The sequence below is a fragment of the Antedon bifida genome, chromosome 1 (genome assembly GCF_963402885.1).
Source record: "Antedon bifida chromosome 1, ecAntBifi1.1, whole genome shotgun sequence".
Taxonomy (NCBI): Eukaryota; Metazoa; Echinodermata; class Crinoidea; order Comatulida; family Antedonidae; genus Antedon; species Antedon bifida.
In genome coordinates this window covers 7,891,418-7,915,094 of record NC_136226.1, presented here as the reverse complement: position 1 = coordinate 7,915,094, position 23,677 = coordinate 7,891,418, and the positions used below count along the sequence as shown (strand labels likewise).

Here is a 23,677-nt window from a genome sequence, read left to right as displayed (position 1 = left end):
AATTATTAAGTATGATCATTATACAGTTTATAGTATAATTTGGCTTTCTTGAAATTACAATAATATTTTATTTTTTGTTGGAAAAAAAGTTAGCCCGTCAATGTAATAATAGTAAGTGAAAATAAATTTAAAGATGTTGACACTGGACTGTCTTTCCTTCACAATTAATGTACATATCGCCCTCTCTACGTTAGATTTTGATAACTTTTAAGACCGTGAGTCCGTAATAATATTTTTTTTAGCGATTTGGAAGTCTTTCGAATAATGGTTTCGTGACAATACTGTACACTGTTAATTGTGTATTATGTATACCTCATACTGCTCTAAAACAGTTACTGTTTCCCGCCTTTATACACACCCTCGCTCGCATATCCCCTTACATAATGCTCCTTCGATTATGTAGGCCTACTTTAAAATATTTTTCATCAGTGCATTAATAAGAAAAATAAAAACAATACACGTTCTTTTTATAATATTTTGTCTACTGGTGCTTTTTATAGCACATAGTTCAAAGTACAACAAAGTAGAATATGTTTGTTGTTTTATTGAATTTCCACACATAAAGTGAATACATTTAGAGTGATAAAGTAATTTAAAAGAGTGGATGTGTGAATGATGAGCAAATAAAGTTAAACGACTTTAAGGTTTACCCACCAGAAAAAAAAATATAATCGGAAAGATAGCGTTCGATTTATCCGCTCGGTCAGATCTATAGACACAGGCCTTACTTCTGGAGCTAAGCTTTTAGATTAAGAATTCGCAAATGTACTTCTTGTTGGATATGTTTTATTTCAATATAACATTTTTATAAATAGTTTGATATTTATGCATTTACATTTAAACACAGCAAATTAACGTTTATTTTCAATTCTAAAACAAGTTATAAAGAAGGAAAACTCTCATCTAATTAAAAAAGTTTGTTCTTAATTAAAACGTTCTCCTTGTAAGAAAGATAGTTTTTCGATACTCATGTGTTATGATAGCATACGCCTAGCATGTAGTAGTATAATTATTTATTGAGATCCCCATCTACGTAATCATATAGATAATTAGATAGAAATCATCTAAATGGATCTTTATTTGTCATCTAAATCTCTGTATACACTATCAATCTTGTTTGACAAAAAAGGTGTGATGTGCCCAAATATGGTAGTGATATTCCCAACTTTGGTAGTGATATGACATCATCATGTCCAATATGTGCACATCCCATTTTGCCCCTAAAGTTTGACAATGTAGACAGAGCTTTATGGAAATAACTGGTATTATAGTAATCTTCGTAAACTTAGGGGGACCAATGGAATAACGCCATCATGAACATCATGATAATTATAATCCTGGTTATTATCATGTATGCTCATCATCATCATCATAAAATAATAAATGATAATCTGTTTATGAATATCGTCTTAATTTTTTTTATCAAGATATACACAACTTATAATACAAACATTTCCGATTTTAGACTACGATGATTGAAATGGATATGGCTCGTATTCTTGATTGATCTAGAATGCTGTTATTGCTAAACCTTGTTTTATTATTGATATTATTGCTTACAATTATCATTATTGTTTTAATTGATCTATATTAACTTAATACAAAACACATTTATGTACATTATTTCCAATTATGTCCAACGTAGGCTGTATAATGATTTTACATATAGAAGGAGAAACATTATGACGAATAAAGAAAGCAAAACTAACCATTGATAAAATTAGAAAAAGTTAGAAAAGTAGTGTTTTTATACTGCTTGTTTTCATTAGAATACATAAGTTTACTTGAAAAGAAGAAAGACTTTAAGTTACACTAACGTGCATACAAAAAGCAAAACTTGCGACTTCATCGACTCTTCAATGTGCCTATACTGTAATGTAGATGTCCTTTTCTTCGAAATATAAATTATCTTCAGACTCAGTACACTTGATTGCGAAGTCATACTCTTGCTATTCATTGTGAATTTTTACTCAATTTTGCCAATAATAGTTTAAAATTGTTTCGACTTTATGACAATACAGAATGGTCACCAAAAACATATTGTTTCATTTACATAATTTATTTTTGTTTTCCTGTGTCCCGTAATGTACAGAATTTATATTTAGTCAGTGATGCGTAAAACAATAAGTGACGTCATCATCTATCTTCTTGTTGATTGGTTGTAAGTTTTAGATACCCTGGACCGTATCGTGAAGGTGTGATTTTCTGCACCATATCGTTTAGGTGTTCCAAACTCGTAGAACCATCGGAGTTGTCTGAAATATATATCAAAATTTAGTAAAACGTAAACATAAAATAATGTCTTTAATACTATACAGTGTATGAGTTAAATTAGATTGGTACTGTATTTTTAACAAACTTTAAAGCACGGTTCTAAGACAAATATGTTCAAAAGGCTTTGAAAATAGGCTTTACCAGCTAGGAATGTGGAAGATGCAATGTGTGCCTGTTCGCTTTGTATTTAAAAACTCACAAGTAGCCTGCAGTATCAGTACTCTATAAAAGTTACTGTACATTCATTTGTAGTGTACGCAAATGCAAAAGTATTTATAATTTGAATTTTTGTCCCCAACAAACTTGCCAAATCTTTCCTGACGCAGTGAAAACAACCCCCCTCCCGCCTCCCTATTCCAAATGGTACCACTAGTCTGGTGATATCCCATTCAAAAAGCAACCAATCGTAGGTTAAATATTTAAATTGTACATTATACAGGTGTACAGTGTATACAGTTATAACTATTATACAGGAACGTTGACAATGTTATGCACATTTTTACTGTGCTAATAAATGGAACGGGTTCACGAAACGTGCTCGGACGGCGGATAACTATCCACAACAGACGAATATAAACGTACTTTATTCCGTGTTTTTAGCTGCTAGTGGTCCGTAGATAATAGCTTGTATGAATCATTGGATATGGCTTCGTGGTAGGCATTGGATTGAAATCTTTGCTTTCAACTTATTTTAGAGGAGGAGTGATGGCATCATGGTTCAGTGAGTATCGTATTTTTTACGAGAGCTTAGGGAGTGACAAAAGTTTCTTTGAATGTTCTGTTTTACGATATATCGCACGATCATTTGCAGAATCTCAAATAATTTTATAAACTGAACATCAAATTTGTATTAATATAATAATGATATGATATATACTGGAACTGTATTTAATTAAAGCATAATTAGTATTTTTATTCAGCATGAGTACAGTCTTTTATAACATTTTTCTTTTCATTCTTCTGTAAAAATAATTTTGTTTTAAATTATTGATAGTGTTTTTTTTCTTATGTAATAAAATCACATGATCTGTTTACATTACATTTTATGTAAAATGGGAAATGGTCTTCAAATAATAATCAAAATATGTGCATCATTGCACTTATAAAGGTGGATACGAATCCATATAAAACATTATTATAATGATACAGACTGTACTTAACATACCGAGGGATGCCAAGACTCTGTTATTGCGATCAATAATGAAGCAGGATGGCGCCACAGTAAAACTTTTGTACGTGAAAAGTTAAGATTTAAACGCGACTAATACTGGTAAACCAATTGATAGCTATGCAAAACACAACCCCAACATCTCTAGGGATATCCCTGTCTTTTAAAATAATCTATCTGAAAGATACCCCGGTCTCTGAACAGTGAATTATTACCTCTCAAATTGAAATAAATTACGGGAAGGTTGCTGCATTCCAATGTTACGGGAAAAAGTAAAGACAATTTTAACAAACTCCGTCCGTTCTAAATGTAATTTAGTTAAAAAGAGTATTCGCTTTACTACATACATTTATATGTAGAAGCGATGATACATGCAAATTTAAATTTAATCTAATAATAAGTTCTCATCATTACGACAATATAGGCCTACTGTATATCTGTTACTAATGTGTATAATATAAATCAATAAAACACAAATATAACAATATTTATAAATAAAACTCATCTCAAGTTGACTCAGTCTCGATTTGAAAAGTGCGTCCCAAATTAATATAAATGATTCTTATAGAACAGAAATTCAAAGGCTGAATTTGGAAACAAAAGCTGTACTGTAAGAAATATACCACTTATTAATATTAAAATAGGCATTTAGGAAACACTTTATGGTTTGCAGAAAGTTCATTGCCTCAATATAAAACATAATGAATTGATACATCGACTACAATGACATTTTATTAAGATCATTTCCTACTTAAATAATAATTTGCCAAATCAAACACCATCACTTAATTATAATTGAATGTCCCGTGGCTCACTTAAGATGATAAATGGCGTCAAGACAGCAAGGCCTAATATAGGCATACAGGTGCATTAATGTTATATTTATGACATGAAATGACAAGATATGACAAGCATAATTATGATATTATGACGGAATCCTATTCCACAGTGTTAATTGCGATATTTTAGGTTGATTTCTAGCGGAGCTTGACTTTACTCACGAGGAGTGATTTATGTGGTAATATGGTCTTTAATACGTGTAACCAAGCCTCCTACGACATCGCGCACGTGTTGAGCAATTAGTATAATTTCTCTCAGTCTTTGCGGTTAACTTGAGTTATATACAGTACATGTTAGTTTACTTGTATTATGAATTTAGTAGTGTCGTACTATAAGTACTGAAAAAACGCAAAATGTTAAATTTAACTGGTCTACTGTATTTTAACAATGACCTTTCAAATTAATTATCGCCTCAATGTTGTAGTAACACTCAACGTTGCTATCTTGTAGTTGTAGATTTTACTAAACTTTTGAAATGTTGTACATCCATATATTAATAGGCCTATCCATTAATAGTTAATTAATGTTTGAAAACATAAAATTACAAGGGTACAATGTTTAAAACGTTACATTCATAATTGTCTTATTTTAGAAACAAGCAAGAACATTTCAAATTTCGTCAATGTGTACTTTATCACGTCAATACGTTTCATTGTTTTTCCTTCAATTTCAAACTTTTAAACACCTCTACAATGATATACTATAAACATTTAGAACCAGAAACAAAAAACAAAAAATCAAAAATTACCGTTATTCTCGAAAGTCCAATCACCATCTAAACTTCTAAGTCGGCAATTTCCATTCTTTCGAATATGATCGTCACCCTGTTAAAGAATAATTTAATTAGAATTACACTTTATACGGTATTAGTAAAACTATAAGAATGTTGGAACATGGTAGAAAAATAACTAGAGACTTGAAGAGAGTCTATTACTGTAACTGCACAACAACACAATAAATACAATTGTTAAACAATTTATATAATTAGTATTTGTTTGATTTTGTAATAAAATCGATACTTTAACATTGTTGGAAAATAAAAGGTGAGTGCTGTTGTTAATGTTTTGAACATCTTTTGAAATGCATTGTAGGCATGCCAACAGTACATGATGGTGTTCAAAGATTCAAGATATTATCACATAGTTTACTCCTAAAAATCAATATGTATCATATTCCTTGACGAAACATACATTTCTTTGTTTGTTCACCCTGCCTTTAACAAAATAATTTCACCCTAGACAGTTGAGTTTGCATGGCCTAGCTATAACAATAATTGGGCCTAGGATACGGGTTCGGTTGCAAACAAGGGAGGTAAAGTGACACCCATCCGCTTCGTCCCAGTAGCGTATCCATGTTATTACCCAATCTACGCTACGTAAATTTCTAGATCGTTCGCGTCTTTCAAGAAAATTTGATACAATATAAGAAATCAGATTTTCCATTTATTTGGTCTCTCGGGGAATACATTGGCTATATTTTCGAATCGGGATCACACTGTGATGAGGTATCGAGTACATGCAGTGATACGCTTGTTATTCCGACTGTGTCGATGATAAAAAGTTCTTAGGCGAGATAAATTTCCGTGTTGCACAATCATTTACGATTTGACGACAAACTTAAAACCATCCAAGTGTATTCATAAGAACTAGAAATCAATTACATGTTGTACTTTGTTAAGTAACTTCTATTTGTTTGTTTTTTGAAACAGGTATATTAGTTTTAAATACGGGTATCGCTGTTCAGATTATGATGTATTGTCCCCCTGAAAAAATAATTAATTAAATTAAAATTTGTTGTTGTTGAATATGCCATTTTAATGTCACATAATAGTTATCCACTTTTAACAAAAAATGTATTTATCTAAAAAAACTGTAATTTAAAGCAAAAAATAGTCAAATTGACTGCGAGCCAAATGGGTTTTTGGTTGAATTTGACCATTTATTTTGTCATTTTATATGAGAAAACATTGTTTTTTTTCCGTTTTTTTAACGGAAGAGATTAACTTTAAACTACAAAATAATGTATTCAAAGTCTGATTTAATTAATCTTCATCTTTCATGTTTTTGGGGGACAATATATCTTTAAATGTATTAAATTTTTTTGTTTATCACTAATGGCCTTAAAAACATTGAATGTAGAAAACGTTAGTATACCGTATTGGTTTTCATTTTGACAATTGTTATTGTAATTAGGCATTTGAACCAGTTTCATACACAAATTTCATTTGATAAGGGTTATAGGCCTAATGTAAAGGCCCATTTACACTAGGGCAATAACGATCGACGATAAATAGATAAACATACATTTTTCTTGGATAAAACGAACGAAATTAGAACAGTTTTTGTTCTAGAACTATAGGATAATCAAGTATGCTGTATTTAATAAAAATAATTTTTTGAAAATCCAATCAAATGACGTCATGATCAATAAAAACAATAAAATCGTTGTATTGTAACAATACTATTGCTCTTACTAATCATGACATCATTTGATTAGACGTGTGGAAATATTATTTTCATCAAAGGCAGCATAGACGATAATCCTATAGTTCTAGGATGGAAACTTTTTAAAATTCTTTTGTTTTAGGTATGAAAAATTCATATTTATCTTTTTATCGTCGATCGTTATCGCCCTAGTGTAAATGGGCCTTAATTATCATTATATAGTTATAGTTGTATTTAGAACAATGAAGCGAGGATGGGCCTAGATACGTCACAACGCAGATTGCTAATAAGCGCTAAAGAATGCCAGGAATGTCGGATGGGCCTATATTTGTTGCTAATTTTATTAAATATTAATGTGATGTAATAATAGTGATCTAATTAGGATATAATATGTCATTGTCTTCAGATATAATTATCACCGTGAAATCGAACTCATTACTCGCCGAACCACACGGCCATTTTCTTCTAGTTTTTTTTTTATTTCGTGAAAAGACAAGACGATTTTCGAGACATTTTACACGTGTAAAGTATACAATCTACATTTTAAAGGCATTTTAAAAAGTCCTGCTTTTATTAACTCCTTCAGATACATTTGTTACAGGCCTATAACTATAGGCCATATCAGGTAAAACACAATTTGTTTTCTTCCAGATTGTAAAGTCTTTTTTTTGTTATCCAGGCATCTTTTAAATCATGAGTTTTAACGTAACTGCATACTAGTAAAAACGATTTCGCTTATTCATGATGACTCGAGTGCAACATCACAATAGCAAAAAAAAAATGTTATTTAGGCAAAATTTTAGATTCATATGGTATTTGTATAAATATTGACTTTTAAACATTACGGTATTTGGCAACCAATGTTAAATTAATTTTGCAAAAATTGCATTACACTTTACACATATGTTAACACAACAATGTTGCTACTAATAATTATAGCTTATTATATTATCTAATCGTGCTTAAACATGTGGTTTAATGGAAGTGCGTCTTTGTTTACTACGGTACTGTATACCAAGTTTGAATAAGACTTATGGTTCGAGTCTCGGTTTTGGCGGCTTAGGCCTAATTCAATTATTGATATGCGAATGTTTTCACTTTTTTGCAATGTTATACAAATTAAAACTTCTTTATTTAGAGCAGAATCAAAATTAGTCGTTTGAATTTATTTAAAAAAAAGCGATGCTAACCAAATTGTACATTTTTAAAAATTAACCCCACCTACATCATTATTGCCATTAATTAGGTCATTATTTTTTCAAATTTGAAACTTAACAACAGAAGTAGATAATAAAGAAATGTCGGAAAAAAAGAAATTAAACAATACAATTTGACATTTTATTTTGTGAGCTATTGTTTTATCATCCGCACTTCAAGCAAGTTTTAACAAATCCAATAATTAGGCCTATACACGTTTATTATAGATAACCGCCGGGATAATAAAACAAGAAAAAATTAATGAAGTTATGAAAACATTGAGTCAGAATGTCTAGACGCCGACGTATACTAATTAACCACACGCATGCGTAGAAAGTTTACGCGGCAAAATCAATCGAATCTTAAATTAGAAATTATACACATTTTATCTAAAGAATGAGATTGATGTGTTGGCATCTGAGCATTTGTTGTAACTCAGTAATTGATCATGTGACATGATCTAGTATAGCTATGAATAAATATCAACAGAATAAAACTTGTGAAAATACTTTATTGTTTGTAGGCCTACAACGATTCTTGTTAATTCTGGAAGATTTGATTGATGTTTCCGTTAGTTTTTTTGCTCTTTTAAAATGTTGTATTTGTTATATGAGGCGCCGTGAAGCTAAGGTGTTTCCACATTATATATATCACATAGAAAGTATAACTAAATTGTATTTAAAGATAGCGTTTAGCATTCAAATATTTTTTTTTTTTTATAACATAAGGGTAGGCCTATAATATGAATTGATTAAACAAACAACACAACTAAACCAACAATGACAACCATTGAGATGCATACCGTACGAGTTTTAATACAGAGCATATAGTGTTTATTTAACCGTCGATAAGTATACACAAATTCAATAATTAAATTGGCGTTATGTGAAAATAATTATGACTTGTACATGCCCAGAGCCAAACCCAGCACGCCATGTCATAGATAACTGCAATCGAATTAATATGTACAGGTAGGGCTAACTCTAATTAGATAACATTATTTTAAAGGCGATAGAAAAGGGGAAGAGAGGGGAGAATCGATCAACAGTTAGCCAGATGGTTACGAAGGGCCCAAAGTAACGTTTCTCGTGAAATATGAAAAAAGTTTATCATTTTATTTTTTCTGTCGAAGTAGGAAGCGGTACCGTCATCCCTGCAGTATCCGCCTCATCAAAATGTACATTTTCGTTTTTTTTTCTTTGTGTTGTGGTTAGCCGAGTTAGTCACACCTACGCTAAGGTAAACACTCGTGAATACCACTTAAAGATGTATTGTCCCCCTGAAAAAATAATTCTGAACACAATTTTTGTTGAATATGCAATTTTAATGTAACATAATAGTTATCTACTTTGACCAAAAATTGGATCGAAAAAAAATGTATTTACATGAAAAAACTGTATTTTATAGCAGAAAAATGATCAAATTGGCTGCCAGCCAATGGGTTTTTGGTTGAATTTAACCATTTATTTTACCATTTTATAAGTGAAAACATTATTTTGTTTCTGTTTTTTTTCTACAGAAGTAATTAACTTCATTAAAACTACAAAATAACATATTCAAAGTCTAATTTAATTAATCTTAATTTTTCATGTTTTTGGGGGACAATACATCTTTAAGGGAAATTCTTACATTTGTTGTTGACTTAAGTGAAATACTTTGTAAAGAGAATTAAGTGTGATTGGAGAATACGGCCACTGTTCCTTTACATGCCACTCATATACAATGTCTGTAAAAACAGAGCAAGAGTAGACCGAATGAATTTCACCAATGAAATGCACGTTTTAACCATCTTATTTTTACTACTTTAAATCTCGAAGCAAATTACAACCGGCACTTAACTGTCAATTAAAAATATCTAGAACTTCTCATAGCACTAATGTTTTCAACTGTAAAGATTTCTGCGGCAACATCGTAATAAAACACCTGTCTTATTAATATCACTGTAAAAAACGTAAACCTTTACAAGAATGCAAGTCCATTCTGAATCTAAAGAAAGACTAGGTCTATAAAATAATGAACTCGGATTGTCTCAGTTGTATTGTATGTTCAGAAATTTTAGAATTTATCACATTTCTGTTAGAGTATCTATTGCGAAATTGTTTTTATTAGAAAATGGAAATTATTATACAAAAGCAATGTAATCACATTTTTGGCGACCATTTTGATTGATAATTGGCTCTCTCGAATTAACACAAGCAGGAGTCAATTTCTCTATTATTGTTTATTTATATTATATGGGTCCTATATGCTGATAATTTACAGTTATTCATCAATGACCCGGACATTTTTTTTAAAGCTATGTTCTTCCTTATTACATAAGAGTTTTTAAACTTAGTTATGCCTGTATTACACAGTACGTTGTTTTATATTATACAACCGATCATTAAGTTGGACACATATTTGTAAATTCAGTTTAGTTTATTGTGAAATAATGCATTAAAGAGATTTTAGTAGTCCAAAGTAAACCATCTGATAAAACTATTAAGGTAGATTGATATAGGAAGTGTTACAATTAGGAGAATGACACTAGATCTTTTGATCTAATGTCAAACAACCTTTTTGAGAGTACGTATTGGTGGTTAATGTAATCAGGACTGTACTGAGTTCCGTAACGGACTCCTGTTGACGGAGTTTACCGATGAAAGTTTCAAGAACGTTACGTGTCCTTAACTAGTATGCCATACTTTTGGAACTTATAGGCCTAATGCTTTCCATATTAAGATTTCACGAGAATTGATTTAGGCCCTACTTTTGTAGGATCAAACGTGTTGATTACTTGTTGCATTGACTGCATGTTATTGCCTTCCATACATTAACGAATATACTAGTTTGGAGTTAATTAGTTAGGGTTTAACTAATCTGGCATTGATACTCTCAGCTATATATCTTATGAAATTTTGATTGCATCGGTTTATTTAAAAAAGGAAAAAACACAACAAAGTATGAAATATACATTTTAATCAACATCAGTGAAGCATACAGTATAGTATACAAGTATACCGTAGTGTTAATCGTTTAGATTTAATTAATTCTATCACATTAATTATTACCTAAAGTGTTATAGATAGATTGCAAATACCAAAATATCTACACAAAAATTAAAAATACACTTTATAGGCCTGGTATATAACATTCATATAAATATAGTTTATTCACATAGTATTATCAAATGACGCCGACGCAACAAGATATTATAATGTAAATAATGTTATAAAAAGGTAAACTGACGCATAACGAGTTAAACATTTGGCCTGTCACAAACAAAATAAAAAAACAAGAGTGTAAAAATTAAATTTTTATAAAAGAGATTGCTTTAGATAGATTAAGAAACAATTAACTTTGACTTCTCCTGTTCTTAGAAATGGGAATATGTTTACTATATCATCTGGGGAATTACAGAGAAGAAGAAAACTTGTTTCCTTATGTTTCTAGCGGCATTATACGAATAAAATGTGTCCTTCAAACGGTAATGTACCTCAATTTACCGACACTGATTGATATACTAATGCTGTAAATTTAGGCGATGTTGGACTGTGGGAAAATGGATGATTTGTAGTTTATTCAAAACAAAAACAATTGGAATAATTTTGAATTTGAATCGATAAAAAAATATGTTTAATATTGTTGAATAAAAAAACGAAGCACATAAAGCTAAGACAATCCTAAAAATTAGAATATAGGTGTCCCCTAAATAAAGGGTGACTATAATATATGTGTCCCCTATATTAAGGGTACCACGTTTATTTCACGGGAAGTTGGTGTCCTCCCCCCCACCCCCACCAAAGTAACGTAACCCGTTTTCAGGACCGGACAAAATAAAATCTACACAAAACCGTAAACAAAATTGTATAGGCTTAAAGTAACCGCATATCAATATAAAGATGTCACTAAAAAGCTAATATATTATATCTCAGTAATATAAATTGTCATATCAAGAAAAAACTCTCACACGGGGAGGAAATAATTCGATTAAAATAGGTCTCCCGCGGGGGTTATTTTTACCACAGTGTACGCGCGCGTATTACCAGACGGTCTGGGAAAATTTGACCGGAAAGGATTTAGGAATGCTGAAGCGGTGAATGGGAAAAAGACAAAACTAATCATTTACTGTACTTTTTTCAAAGTTAATTATATTGTCCTTAACCGTTATTGACATGTATCGTCCCAGTAATAATGAACTACCAGGTAAAATAGCAATTTCACAAACGCCCCATTGAATCTGTACCCGGATGATTTGTGACCCAGTCATTAAAGTGAGACCACCACCAGCTTTACTCTTTTGTATGCGTTACGTCTAAAACTTTACTCTTTAATCAAGAATATTAGATTTAAAAAAATGTACAGTTAAATACAGTTAAACAATTTTGTGTAGTCTAGGCATAAACTACGGTAGGCAATATAGTGGAATTATTTATTCTTTAGATACACTGTACTAAGAAATCACTTTTGTAAGCTCCAATAATTTTAAGGACAAAATACTGAAATATCATTACAATATATAGGTTCATAGTCTGAAATTTTAAAGAAAAAAGAAGGTGTAAAAAGGTAGGCCTACTGTTAATATTCATGGAAACCGATATATTTTAGTCTGAATTAAAAAAAATATTCCTTAAATGGATTTAATGTCTAATTTGCATTCTCTGACATTTCATCCTGTGTTGTAAGCATTGCATTTAATATGTTGGAAAATAATTATAATATGATACACATTATTTCAATAAACAGACATTAGATATAAAATTAAGTAAATGGAAAGAAAGCTATTAAAAGTAAAAGATTTGTGTTGTTTTTTGATTGTTGAGGAAGATCCTTCTCTTTTTACGAAATGTGGTGAAAAGGCAGAATGCAAAGAAGATGTTTAGAATAATACTATAGAGTAATAATATAAATGATAACCTTTAATGCCTCCTTTATTGTAAAATAATCTGTTCAATTTAATCTTAATGTTTGTTATATTAAAAAGGAATATTATTAACTTTAATGTATAAAAGACTGCAATTCGCGTGGGTTCGTTTAGTAAAATTATCCTGATCCGAAAAACCAACAAGGCGCCGGGTTAAATCCCAAACCGGTTGCTCTTAAATCATGAATAGAGAGGATCCGTGTTCTAATGTTATCCTTATGATATGCGCAAATAAACTACACAATAAAAATGTAGGGGGCTTAAAATAATTTATTGAACAGCAGCGAATGTTCAGTTTCTTACAAGCTAATAGCGCTAGGTTTCATGTTTCTAATGTTTTACCACAAAATAGAATTCCGTAAAGTTATTTAAACTCTGCCGGGCGTTAAAGTAATTTATTTCATTTTTGTATCTATAGTAATTCACGGTTTCCAGGTTTGAAACTGGTTTCGGAGGCCTTCATTAAAATAGGTAGTAAAAAAGATGCTCCTGACATGAGATAGGTCTGAAAGTACTTAAAGTAGAATCTAAAATGCATTAATCCCGGCTAAAAAAAATACTATCACCCGTCACTCACGAATATGTATTGCGAGTCATGATAGGCCTACTACTAGCTACTGACATATTAGAAGTTAATGATATCACCACACCAAATAAGGAAAAGAGAATAGGCCTACGCAATAATTAAACATATCAATTGCATAATTCGTTTTCTTTATCCTCAAGGTAAATTTATCTATTATGCTACGATGTTGTACTTTATATCAGCAAGGGAATTCAAATAACTTTCCATTGCTGATGATTGTGGACTTTCTCCCCGATTGACTGCTGCAATGCAAACTTTCCAGTCTAATAATGGCCTTGACCAATAGTTATTTCTTGTATTGTATCGCAACAAGACTACTCGGAAATGTTTTGGGTAATCGGGGAAATGCTAACTGGGTTTATATAAAGTGATTTTCATTATTCCGCAGACAGAACTCAATACTTCGGTGCGCCTAATCTATCTAACACACGGATTTTAGCAATAAATTATTCCGCAGAGAAAAGTAGATCTTTCTAAAAACAAGTTAATGCTCATACAAAGAGCAATACAATGTAATATGTACTTCTATATGTCTAATAGTTTTTGAATAACTCAATACACTTTGATTTTATTGTTTTATTCATTCGAACAAATTGCAAGTGGAGGTGAGAAAAAAACTAATATAAAAAAAACTTCTGTTAGACCTAGATAGGACTAGAAGTAATTAGTTTGTAATATGTACTTCTATTCTATATCTAATAGTTTTTGAATAACTCAATAGGCCTACACGTTGATTTTATTGTTTTATTCATTCGAACAAATTGTAAGTAGAGGTGAGAAAAAAAACCAAACTAAACAAATAAAAAAAAAGTTGTTAGGCCTATAGGACTAGAAGTAATTAGTTCGTAAATGTTCTTGTATTAAATCATGAACAAATCAATCGAAATAAAAGATGGTATAAAAAGTTACCATGACAGTTTCGCTGTTCTGTAGGCCTACACGAACATCTAAATTCATATAGGAATAGTTACGTAAATGTATGTGTTGTGTCTTTAAAATATTTCAAGCCAAAAGAGGAAATTTCGAGATGAGGGTGGTGGAGGGGAGTCCGTGAATTAGAAAGTACTGTTTTTTTTTACACAATGTCATCTTTTTTTTTTCATGTAATCTACAATAATAAACCTAAGGAGAAATGAAAATTAAATATCATTATGAAATCAAAATATTCCACTGTGCAATATCTACCAATTCTATTACAGATCTGAAACGCCTCATAGTTAATTCTAATTAGTTGTCATGTTAATTAATGACAGTAACAGATGAGCACGTATGGAATCCAGAATATCACAAACACTAGTATTATGTGATCTTAATGTTCGAGTTCAAGAACCTACAATACTGCAAAAAATGAATTTATATAATGTCAGGTTGGAAAACAGCATAAGCTGAAGAAAAAACAGCTACATCAACAAATGTGACTCGTAGGCAAAATAAATCAGTTTCTGGTCGACAAATTATGAATTTAAAATATGAAGAGACAAACACTCATCTATGCGGACGATACACCAACATTTGTCTCTTTCGGTACCATTGATGAAAAGAGCTTAATAAATACAGTAGTCCACGAAAAGAAAGACTAAGGCCATATACATGGATGCAGTCGCGTGCTCAAATTTGAGTTAGTGTTTACCGACCGACCGACCAATCAACCGACATAGTAAGCTGTAGAGTCGCGTTGCACGTGAATAAAAACAAAATACTGTATAAAATACTCCTTTCCCGTGAAACGAACACTTTCCCGTGAAACCAAGGGGAAATATATTTTTTAACACATTTGCCAATCCCTATTCAGAGGACATTTCTTAAGGGACCTTTGTTGGGTCCTGGAGGTATCCTCTTATTGGGGATTCCAGGGGAATGGTATAAAACATATTGACATTTATAACTTGAAATCAGGGTAAAGGTTGTTTATATCATTCAGCAATGAGAACGTTTAACCACAGCCGTTGCGGTTCGGACGCTTAACCGCGCTGTCGGGAGTTAAAGACGTTGTTCAAACCAAGAAGGTCATTCGCAGACGGGTAGGGGTTTTACATTTATAAAAACCATAGCACTTGTGTTAAAGAACTCCAAATAAATAAATAATGTAAATCGTTTCAAATATTTAAAACAGCGTTTGGAACACGTGTGGACACGTAACTTTTCAGAACCTAAACTGTAACATCAACACATCAATAAAATAAATTGGGTTTATCGCACAAGGCCTATAGCATATTTTTTTGTTATCTTTGTGGGTGTGCCTCACATATTCTTTCTAATTTCTATTACTTGTATACGTTTACATTTTACAGGGTTAGTACTGATGAAATCTGTTGAATCATAGATATTACAAAATATACGGGGTAATACATTTGATTTTTTGACTTAAGTAAGAAACATGTCGCTGTACTGTAGCATGTGAAATAATTGTAAAGGATGAATAATTGTTATCTAGTAAATTCAGTATCCTAATTTTGTAGAAGTTCTAATAAGAGCATTTGTTGTAACATGTTAAGGAGAATTACTGTATTACTATCCTCTGCCTGAAGACCTTGGGTAAGCCTGTTAGAAACTTAGAAAAAAAGAAGAAAAACTTAATTTAATATTGATAGGCTAATGTTTAGTACAAGAAAAGAATATGAATCTGCTTTACAAATCAACCAATTTAAATGACTAAGGAATGGGCGGTAGCTTATAACGAGAATGGAGACATGATTTTCGAATAGGTCTCTATTCGATTAAATACCGTTTTATCCAGATGGCCCTAACGAACACACCAAAATAAAAGCATACATAATAATTATAATCAAGCAGGATTGTTTCATTGTACTTTACTATTAACTCTGAGCTATAAAAAAATAAGTAAAAATAACCTTAGCTAACAAATTTTGTCATCAAAACGGTGGAGCGAAGTTTCCTCATTTACTAAAACTAACGACCAAAGGACTGTCCCAGCATTTCCTTTGGTAGAGAGGTAGTTAATTTAAAAATCCAATGTTTATAGTTAATTACATTTGGTGACTTCAACGAAGACAGATAGTACATCTTGAATTCAATTGTAATTGTACATTAATAGCCAGTTACCATAGAATTACACCAGTTACATAGGTACACCTCGAAGGCCGGGTACATAGATAGATCTGTCAAAAGTATACCCACCTTGAGAAAACCGGAAGGAAGTCAAACAGTACCCCATTAGTGGGAGACATCAAGGTCGAAAATAATAATACGTCGCGTTTGCGTGTGAACACCATCACTGCTGGTAAACTCATGCCTTAATCAAGAAACTGTTTTATTCACAAACATCACATTTTTAAATCTTAAAAAAGTTGTTCGCTTTCAACATTAAATAGCCTCTGATAAAGATAAACAAGATCGCATGTTAACCTAAAATCGAAATGATTTTCTGGAGTTATAAACCTTTTTATTGAGTATTCTTGTTACATTATGGGCCTCTATAGGCCGCGTAATGAAGATATTATTGCACTAATCCGTACGGAATTCGTGAGCGTTTTAAACTTTAGGTGGTTTATTGTGAAATAATAATAGCAAATAAAATACTACAAACTTACACATAAATGTATGGTTTAAAATTAGTTTCACTTAAATGTATTTTGTAAAAAGGTAGGCCTATTACCGTATACCCGTTGTACTGTATGTATATACTTTATGTAATATGTATACAGTAATTTATTCATCATTCGTATACATAAATGAAAAATCGTTGCGAAGTTGTTTTAAACCGATTCAGTAAAATATGTTAATGAAACAAAAAGATCAATTATTGTTTTTTGTCTTCCTAATTAATAAACACAAGAAGCTTTGCAGAAAATGAAAGTTCGTTATAAGTCATCTTATTGTTTACTTCCCATTTCCATGTGGAATTTTCATTTATAAAAGTATCTCAATAAAACCACTAATACTTTAAATTATAGGCACGTAAGTGACCGTTTCCACCTCACACTGACGAGCTGGGCCTTGAACCCATTGATGGAAACTCGGTTTGTTTTTTTAAGTTTGTATATAAATATTACGATATTCTTTAATGTAATAATGATATTATTAAGTACAGATGTTTCAGTACCTATTTATCTATTTTGTTAAATAACTTCACCAGTAAATTTTCCATTTAATTTGTAACGTCAGTTGCTTTGAAAGATCGTATTAACTATTATAAGACTAAACATCACATATTATTTACTTTCATTTATTTTTAACGAGTTTGCAAAACAATCATATATTACTGCAGCAGAAACTTCATTCTGCAGACATTTAATAAATAAGCATGCAAGTTAGTTTACTATTTCCAACCTTATGATATCATTCATTCATTTCCTTTATTTCGGTTATTTTTATAATGTTAACTTAATCAATAAACTTACCCTGTTCAATGGTGAATCCCTTGCACTATCCGTATCTGATTGTTCACTTTGATGGAGAATCATTTGCAGTCTGTCAATGTATTGAATTGCGTGTCTTAATATCATAACTTTTGGAATACGCTGATCTGGGTTCGGACAGGTGTGCCGTTTTAAAGTTTCAAATGCCGAATTTACCTTACCTAACCGCCTGCGTTCTCGCATGGTTGCGGCGCGGCGTTTGTCCAAACTATGTGATTGTTTTTTACAGGCTTTACAAGCCCAAAGTAGACAGCTGCGATTACCATGCCTTGCATGACCAGGATTCAACACATGATCTGGGTTCTCTTCTCGTCGCCAACATTCTTCATCATTTTCACAGTTTTCGTCGCCGTCGTACAGTTCGTCCGGACTTTTTGGATACTTCGAGTATGACGAATAATGGTCGTTGTCTTGGTAAAACTGATCATAATTCGAAAATCCATTATATTGAGGGGAATCGTAGAAACGGCATGAATTTAAATGGTTCTGATTCCTATGCGGTAGTTGGCTTGCCGATGCCATGTTGTTTGTAGTAGTCAATAAACTAATCTAGTTACTTCAGTTCAGTGTGTAGTATCGCAAAGAAATACTTTTAAGATCGTGCTGAAATCCAGCCTCATAACTTATATTATCAGACAGCGTTCTGTACTTTTACACTGATATCGCTTCTTATTGCACATGCGCACTAAATAATCCATGAACGGAATTATCGACAGACCGCTTCCGGAATAAAGATGTTCTCTTGTGGTGGTTAATGGACGCAGTGATGTGATTTTTTATGACGTTAAAATCGTCTGCCCAAAACCGTGACGTAAAAGTATAAAACAATCGGATTTATTTCAGAAAAAGTTTTAAATTCTTCGTTTTAAACTCATGTAACTTTATTAGATCAGTTGTACCACATCAGTGGTATGCGAGTGTGTGTGGGAAGTCAAATCAAAATAGTGCTAAGAGAGTGAAACGTAGAATGCCTTTAGGGAGCTGAAGTCATTAGCAAAGTCAATCGTCCATTTATCCATATGGTGAGGCGGGCTTGTTGATTTCTTGAAGTTAATTTGAATACATTTTTTGCCTCTGGCAAAGAGTAAAACACTTTTTTAAAACATGCAACAGAACTCCAGAAAATGTGGTACTTAGATCACTTACTTCCGGTTAAGAATGACCTCAAAACAAAAACTTTTGATTAATAAATTTAGTTAATCTTGATTGAAATAATTGTTAACTCTGATTGAAATAGTATCGTAGTTAATTTTAATTGAAATAGTAGTTAATTTTGATTGAAATAATCGATTGAGATAGTTAATTTTGAATGAAATAAGGTTAATTTTGATTGAAATAAAGTTAATTTTGATTGAAATAGTAGTTAATTTTGATTGAAATAATCGATTGAGATAGTTAATTTTGAATGAAATAAGGTTAATTTTGATTGAAATAATAGTTATTGATTCAAAAAATAGTTTGGTATCTTCAATTAGTTTCTTAGCAACTGATTTGTTGCGTTCTATTTCAACTTTGTTAAAGATCTAAATATATTTTGACCTTGGAACTCAATCAGGCAAAGTTCATATTAGAAGTGACATAAATAGAACAAACCCAGCATTTGAGATTAAATGATTCTATTACCGTATATAATTTAATATAATTTGACTCAGTTTAAATCTGAAACATTAAAAATAGTTATTTGTATTGGCGTCTAACTCCAGTTTTTAAAATATTAAAAAAAAATAGTAGACGTTGGGAGTGGCGTGGAAGATGTCAAAAGTTAGTAAACCATATCATGTTCTACAATTTTAGACATTCATCTAGTTTATAATTGTTATTATGTTATTTGTTGTGTCACATTAAAAAAAGTGTAATCATAATTTGTGTGTTGATAGGAACCAGTCGTGCGATTGTGTTAACAGAGATTGAACCGTTTCCACATTTGCATGTTTATTCTTTAAAGATATATTGTCCCCGTAAAAAAAATGTTTTTACATTTTTTTAAATACGCGATTTTAATGTCGTAGAATAGTTATTCAATTTGACCAAAAACTGGATCGAAAAAAATATTATTTACCTGAAAAAATTTAAAATAAAGCAAAAATACTTAAATTGTCTGTTTTTGGTTAAAATTAAACGTTTCTTTTGTCTTGAAATGAATGAAGTGAAATAAGAATTTTTTTTTTACAGAAATGAATATAAAAACAATAAAAACTTATTAGTTTATCTTTTTATATCCCTAATAAAAACATTAAGTAGATTAAAATTACTTATTATCATTCACAGTTGAAAATGTTCAGACAAATGACAATCATGTTTTTATTACTTAATATGAGCATTAGAAAATACCCCCGCGAGTGGACAACCCAGAGACAAAATTAAGTCCAACTCCCGGAAGATGCGCCCGATCCCTAATTTCAACGAATAACGATCGGTTTCATTCAACAACTATTGCAAATCAACTTAAAATTTATTTTTGTTTCCTAACCTTATTGGTAAAAGTTAATTCATAGTTGAAAGGGAGGGGAATAGAACGAAGCTCGGGCGCCGTGACCTATATGCTATGATCGACCCAGTTCTCGCCCGACGCAGCTGGCTACAGATCCTTCCAACATAACCGTCATAATACTGATTGATGTTATGCTTAATTGTTTAATTACAAAGTTATCAAAGATGAAATAATGAATACAACTGATCGGAAAGAGGAATTATCATTGGACTAGTTACTATACCTGTCACAGGAAGCAAAGAATTGCTTGTAGTCTGTCCATCGGGATTTGCCTCTCCGCCCATTATTTGATTGTATCGATGACGTATGAAAATGTCAAAGAGAGATAGGCCTAACTCCTAAAACATCATTTATAAATATTTCCTACGTAGTTGTATGTGAGCTTAATATATTGTATTTATATAATTCAATACTGTGAATTCACATTACAGGAGAGGATCTTCAGCGCTGTTGTTTTTTCGTTAGATAGGATCAACAGCTTAATTTCCCAACCGAAGGACGAGTCAATATCGATTGTCATTATTAAATTTAAATGGTCCATGCACATGCAACCGTATAGCTGCGCAATAACGTGTGTTCTCAATGTGAGCACGCGTTGATAGCGTTATATCATTATGAATAATCATCGCAATAGATGTGCAATAGAAGACGCAATACAGAATTTCATCGTTTTGTTTGGGAATTACTGCAGCGACTCATCTCATATTAACTGTGTATATTCGATTCTCTCAATGGTAGAATAACTGCATAATTACCTCATAAAATAACCATGTCATATAGTAAATTTGAGGCCCTGAAACAGCTGCTCCTGTGCCGTTTTTTATGACGGGCTGTCGCCTCCCTCGCCACCGATGGCGCCGCGATACACTTCCGATTTTGCGTCGACGATCGTTTTATAAGGCAAATAAAAATATGATCTGATTTTGATATCAATTCGGAAGGGATTTTATGAAATATGCGACGGATATGGTGACAAATTTAATTCCCCATTTTCTGTATTTTACGAAAAGGTTGACTTCGCGACCTATCAAAATATGTTTTTTTTTCTAATCTAAAAGTGTTCGTCGTATGTAAGGAAGGGTAGGAATTTTCAATAATTTCCCGATAAAAACCTATAACTTAAAATTAGATGTACAAATGGATCGTTACGACAGCGTTTTCATATACGATCAAATACAGTATACGATTTCTAAAACCGTTGTCTAACGAACATTATCAAAAGCAAACCAAGTACCAATAAGGAATTTTTAAATGCATCTTTTTTTTATACAATATCAAATTTCTTTGTTTTTAATCATTAGCCCTACGCGATGACGGCAGATGGTGACATAGTGTTTACATGGTCACATTAAAATCTTAGCATATGGCTTGACCGCTGGGACAATCTTAAGTGAACAAAATACATAATATCTTTATTAATAATACACAAAATCACATCACTTTTTGTGTGATAAGATTGTTAATTAACAATGGATATAATAAATCATGTCTGAAAATGGTGATTGATAAAACCTCGTTACAGCGCTCAATGTGACGTGGGACTTTAATGTCCCACGCTGACGTAATTTACTCCAAGTTATAGGTTAATCAGTGCATAATATATACAAGCTATACATTAATTGATGTGGAGCTGAACGATATCATTTTATTGAGACTCACAATTCGCCAGTTAGGCCCACACTACGCATTTTGTTTGCTGAAAATCTTACGGGTTTTTTTTCTTAGTGCGGGCCACGTATTCAGAAATGAGTAAAGTAAAGAAGACGTTCTGATTGGCTGAAAGTTATGTTACGTGATAACACCAAAGGTTTTAATTAAAGCATGCTACTGTTAGCTGTCTATAACTGTAATTGTACAGTACATTAAGAGTACTGTATAATAATCAACATTTGGGCGAAATAAACATTAACATTGTTTAATATACTAAACCATATCAATGCAAAAACTGTCATATGAAAAATTTACTTTGCAAACTTGAATGTAACGGTTGAATGTATACTGACGTACGTTGCCTGTAGCATTAAAAGATGTTGTAGTGATGTATGCTTAATATTCCCCGTGGGACAACATTACGAATATCTGCTAATACCCCCCGGGTTCTTCTTAGCTCTGTAACCGCATAAATTTAACTCGACCTTTGACCAAGCGTACGGGGAGTAATTCATGTAACAAAAGGGATAGACACGTGAATCACGGTTTCGGAAAGATAGAATCGTCGATAGTTCATCCCACGAGCGTTTTAACAAGCACGGCCCCACTGTGGCGAATAGGTCTAACCAATGATTTAACCTTAGTTTATTATATATAGTTCCTTCTTTACACTAGCGTACCGTAAACTAAATTAACATTATTCTCTTGCGTTTATACATGATTTATACAAGTCAATTATGACATACGTCGCACTATTTAGATTCGTTTCGTCTAAACACCTTGTCAAGAAAGCATATATTACTTTAATAGAATGTTTTACAATGTATAACTTTGTAAAAAGATAACAGGCAAAGAATTAATTCTAACCCGCCTTTACTGTATAAAGATATATATTTGATATGCTTTGATATATTTGATATGCATTTTCTCTTTATTTTGGAGTATACTATGATCATGCTAGATGGTTGATTTTATATTACAGGAGCAGAATACCTGTTTGTTTTGTATATGCCTACGGATTTTTAAGTTAAATGTTACAAATACTAATCGATACTACATGTGTACATTGTTATGACGCTGGTTTAAAAGTATGTAGTCCTTGTTTACGTTTCTACCTGTACACACTTCTAATTTAGACCTAAAGTTGCTGGACACGTGCTCCGAAATTGTGCCGTACATCCAGAGTGTTGAAATGATTAAATTAGCTCAGGGCCATTCTAATATCTTCAGAAGATATGTAAAGACATACAATGTACGCTCAAATTTAGACGTTGATATGATTATAACGACTGTTGTACGCGAACGCCGAAAACACGTTGTATACGCGCGCGTTCAAATGTTGATAATAATGATACAGTTTTTAGTACGCGTGTCAACTTTTTGTCTCTTTACTTTTGCAAAAGATGGCGTAAACAATTAACTTTTCTACGTTTTTTTAAACCGAAGAATCGAAAGTTTAGTGGTTAAAACAATTAGACTAAGTGAATTTCCATTTTGAAGCCCATTGGAGTTAAAAATAGTGTAGTGATCTTTGAATTGGTATAACTGGTAAGACAATACGGTGTTATTAACCCTCCTTTACCTTTAATGTCTACATTTTCATTAAATTTGATTTGATAAAGGGGTAAATGATGCCTTAATATTGTCATAATTGTCGGGATATTTTTACCTGGCGCCAACATTTTCAAAGTTCCAATCTGACTGACACAAGATGGTCGAAAGTTTGAGATTTTTTTTTACACTTT

General features: G+C 31.8%; 2 protein-coding genes across 2 annotated transcripts in view; both read right to left on the bottom strand.

The window, feature by feature from the left end:
- Positions 1-23,677, bottom strand: part of LOC144840108 (inositol hexakisphosphate and diphosphoinositol-pentakisphosphate kinase 2-like) — a 230,941-nt gene that overhangs the window by 129,852 nt on the left and 77,412 nt on the right. The gene's annotated exons all lie outside the window — the stretch shown is intronic.
- On the bottom strand, positions 770-18,465 carry LOC144853380 (transcription factor SUM-1-like). Its single transcript, XM_078711120.1, has 3 exons — positions 17,774-18,465; positions 5,031-5,106; positions 770-2,255 (listed from the first exon to the last, which is right to left on the bottom strand). Exons 1-3 carry the CDS (start codon positions 18,311-18,313, stop codon positions 2,137-2,139), a joined length of 735 nt encoding a protein of 244 aa, XP_078567246.1. The 5' UTR covers positions 18,314-18,465; the 3' UTR covers positions 770-2,136.

What these genes read in the sequence shown, in the direction of transcription:
- LOC144853380 (XM_078711120.1), bottom strand. Translation starts at nt 18,313, where the DNA reads ATGGCATCGGCAAGCCAACTACCGCATAGGAATCAGAACCATTTAAAT. An exon ending in GGGATTCACCATTGAACAGG is followed by an intron (nt 5,107 to 17,773) that starts GTAAGTTTATTG and finishes ATTCTTTAACAG; the next exon opens with GGTGACGATCATATTCGAAA. An exon ending in TTGGACTTTCGAGAATAACG is followed by an intron (nt 2,256 to 5,030) that starts GTAATTTTTGAT and finishes TATATATTTCAG; the next exon opens with ACAACTCCGATGGTTCTACG.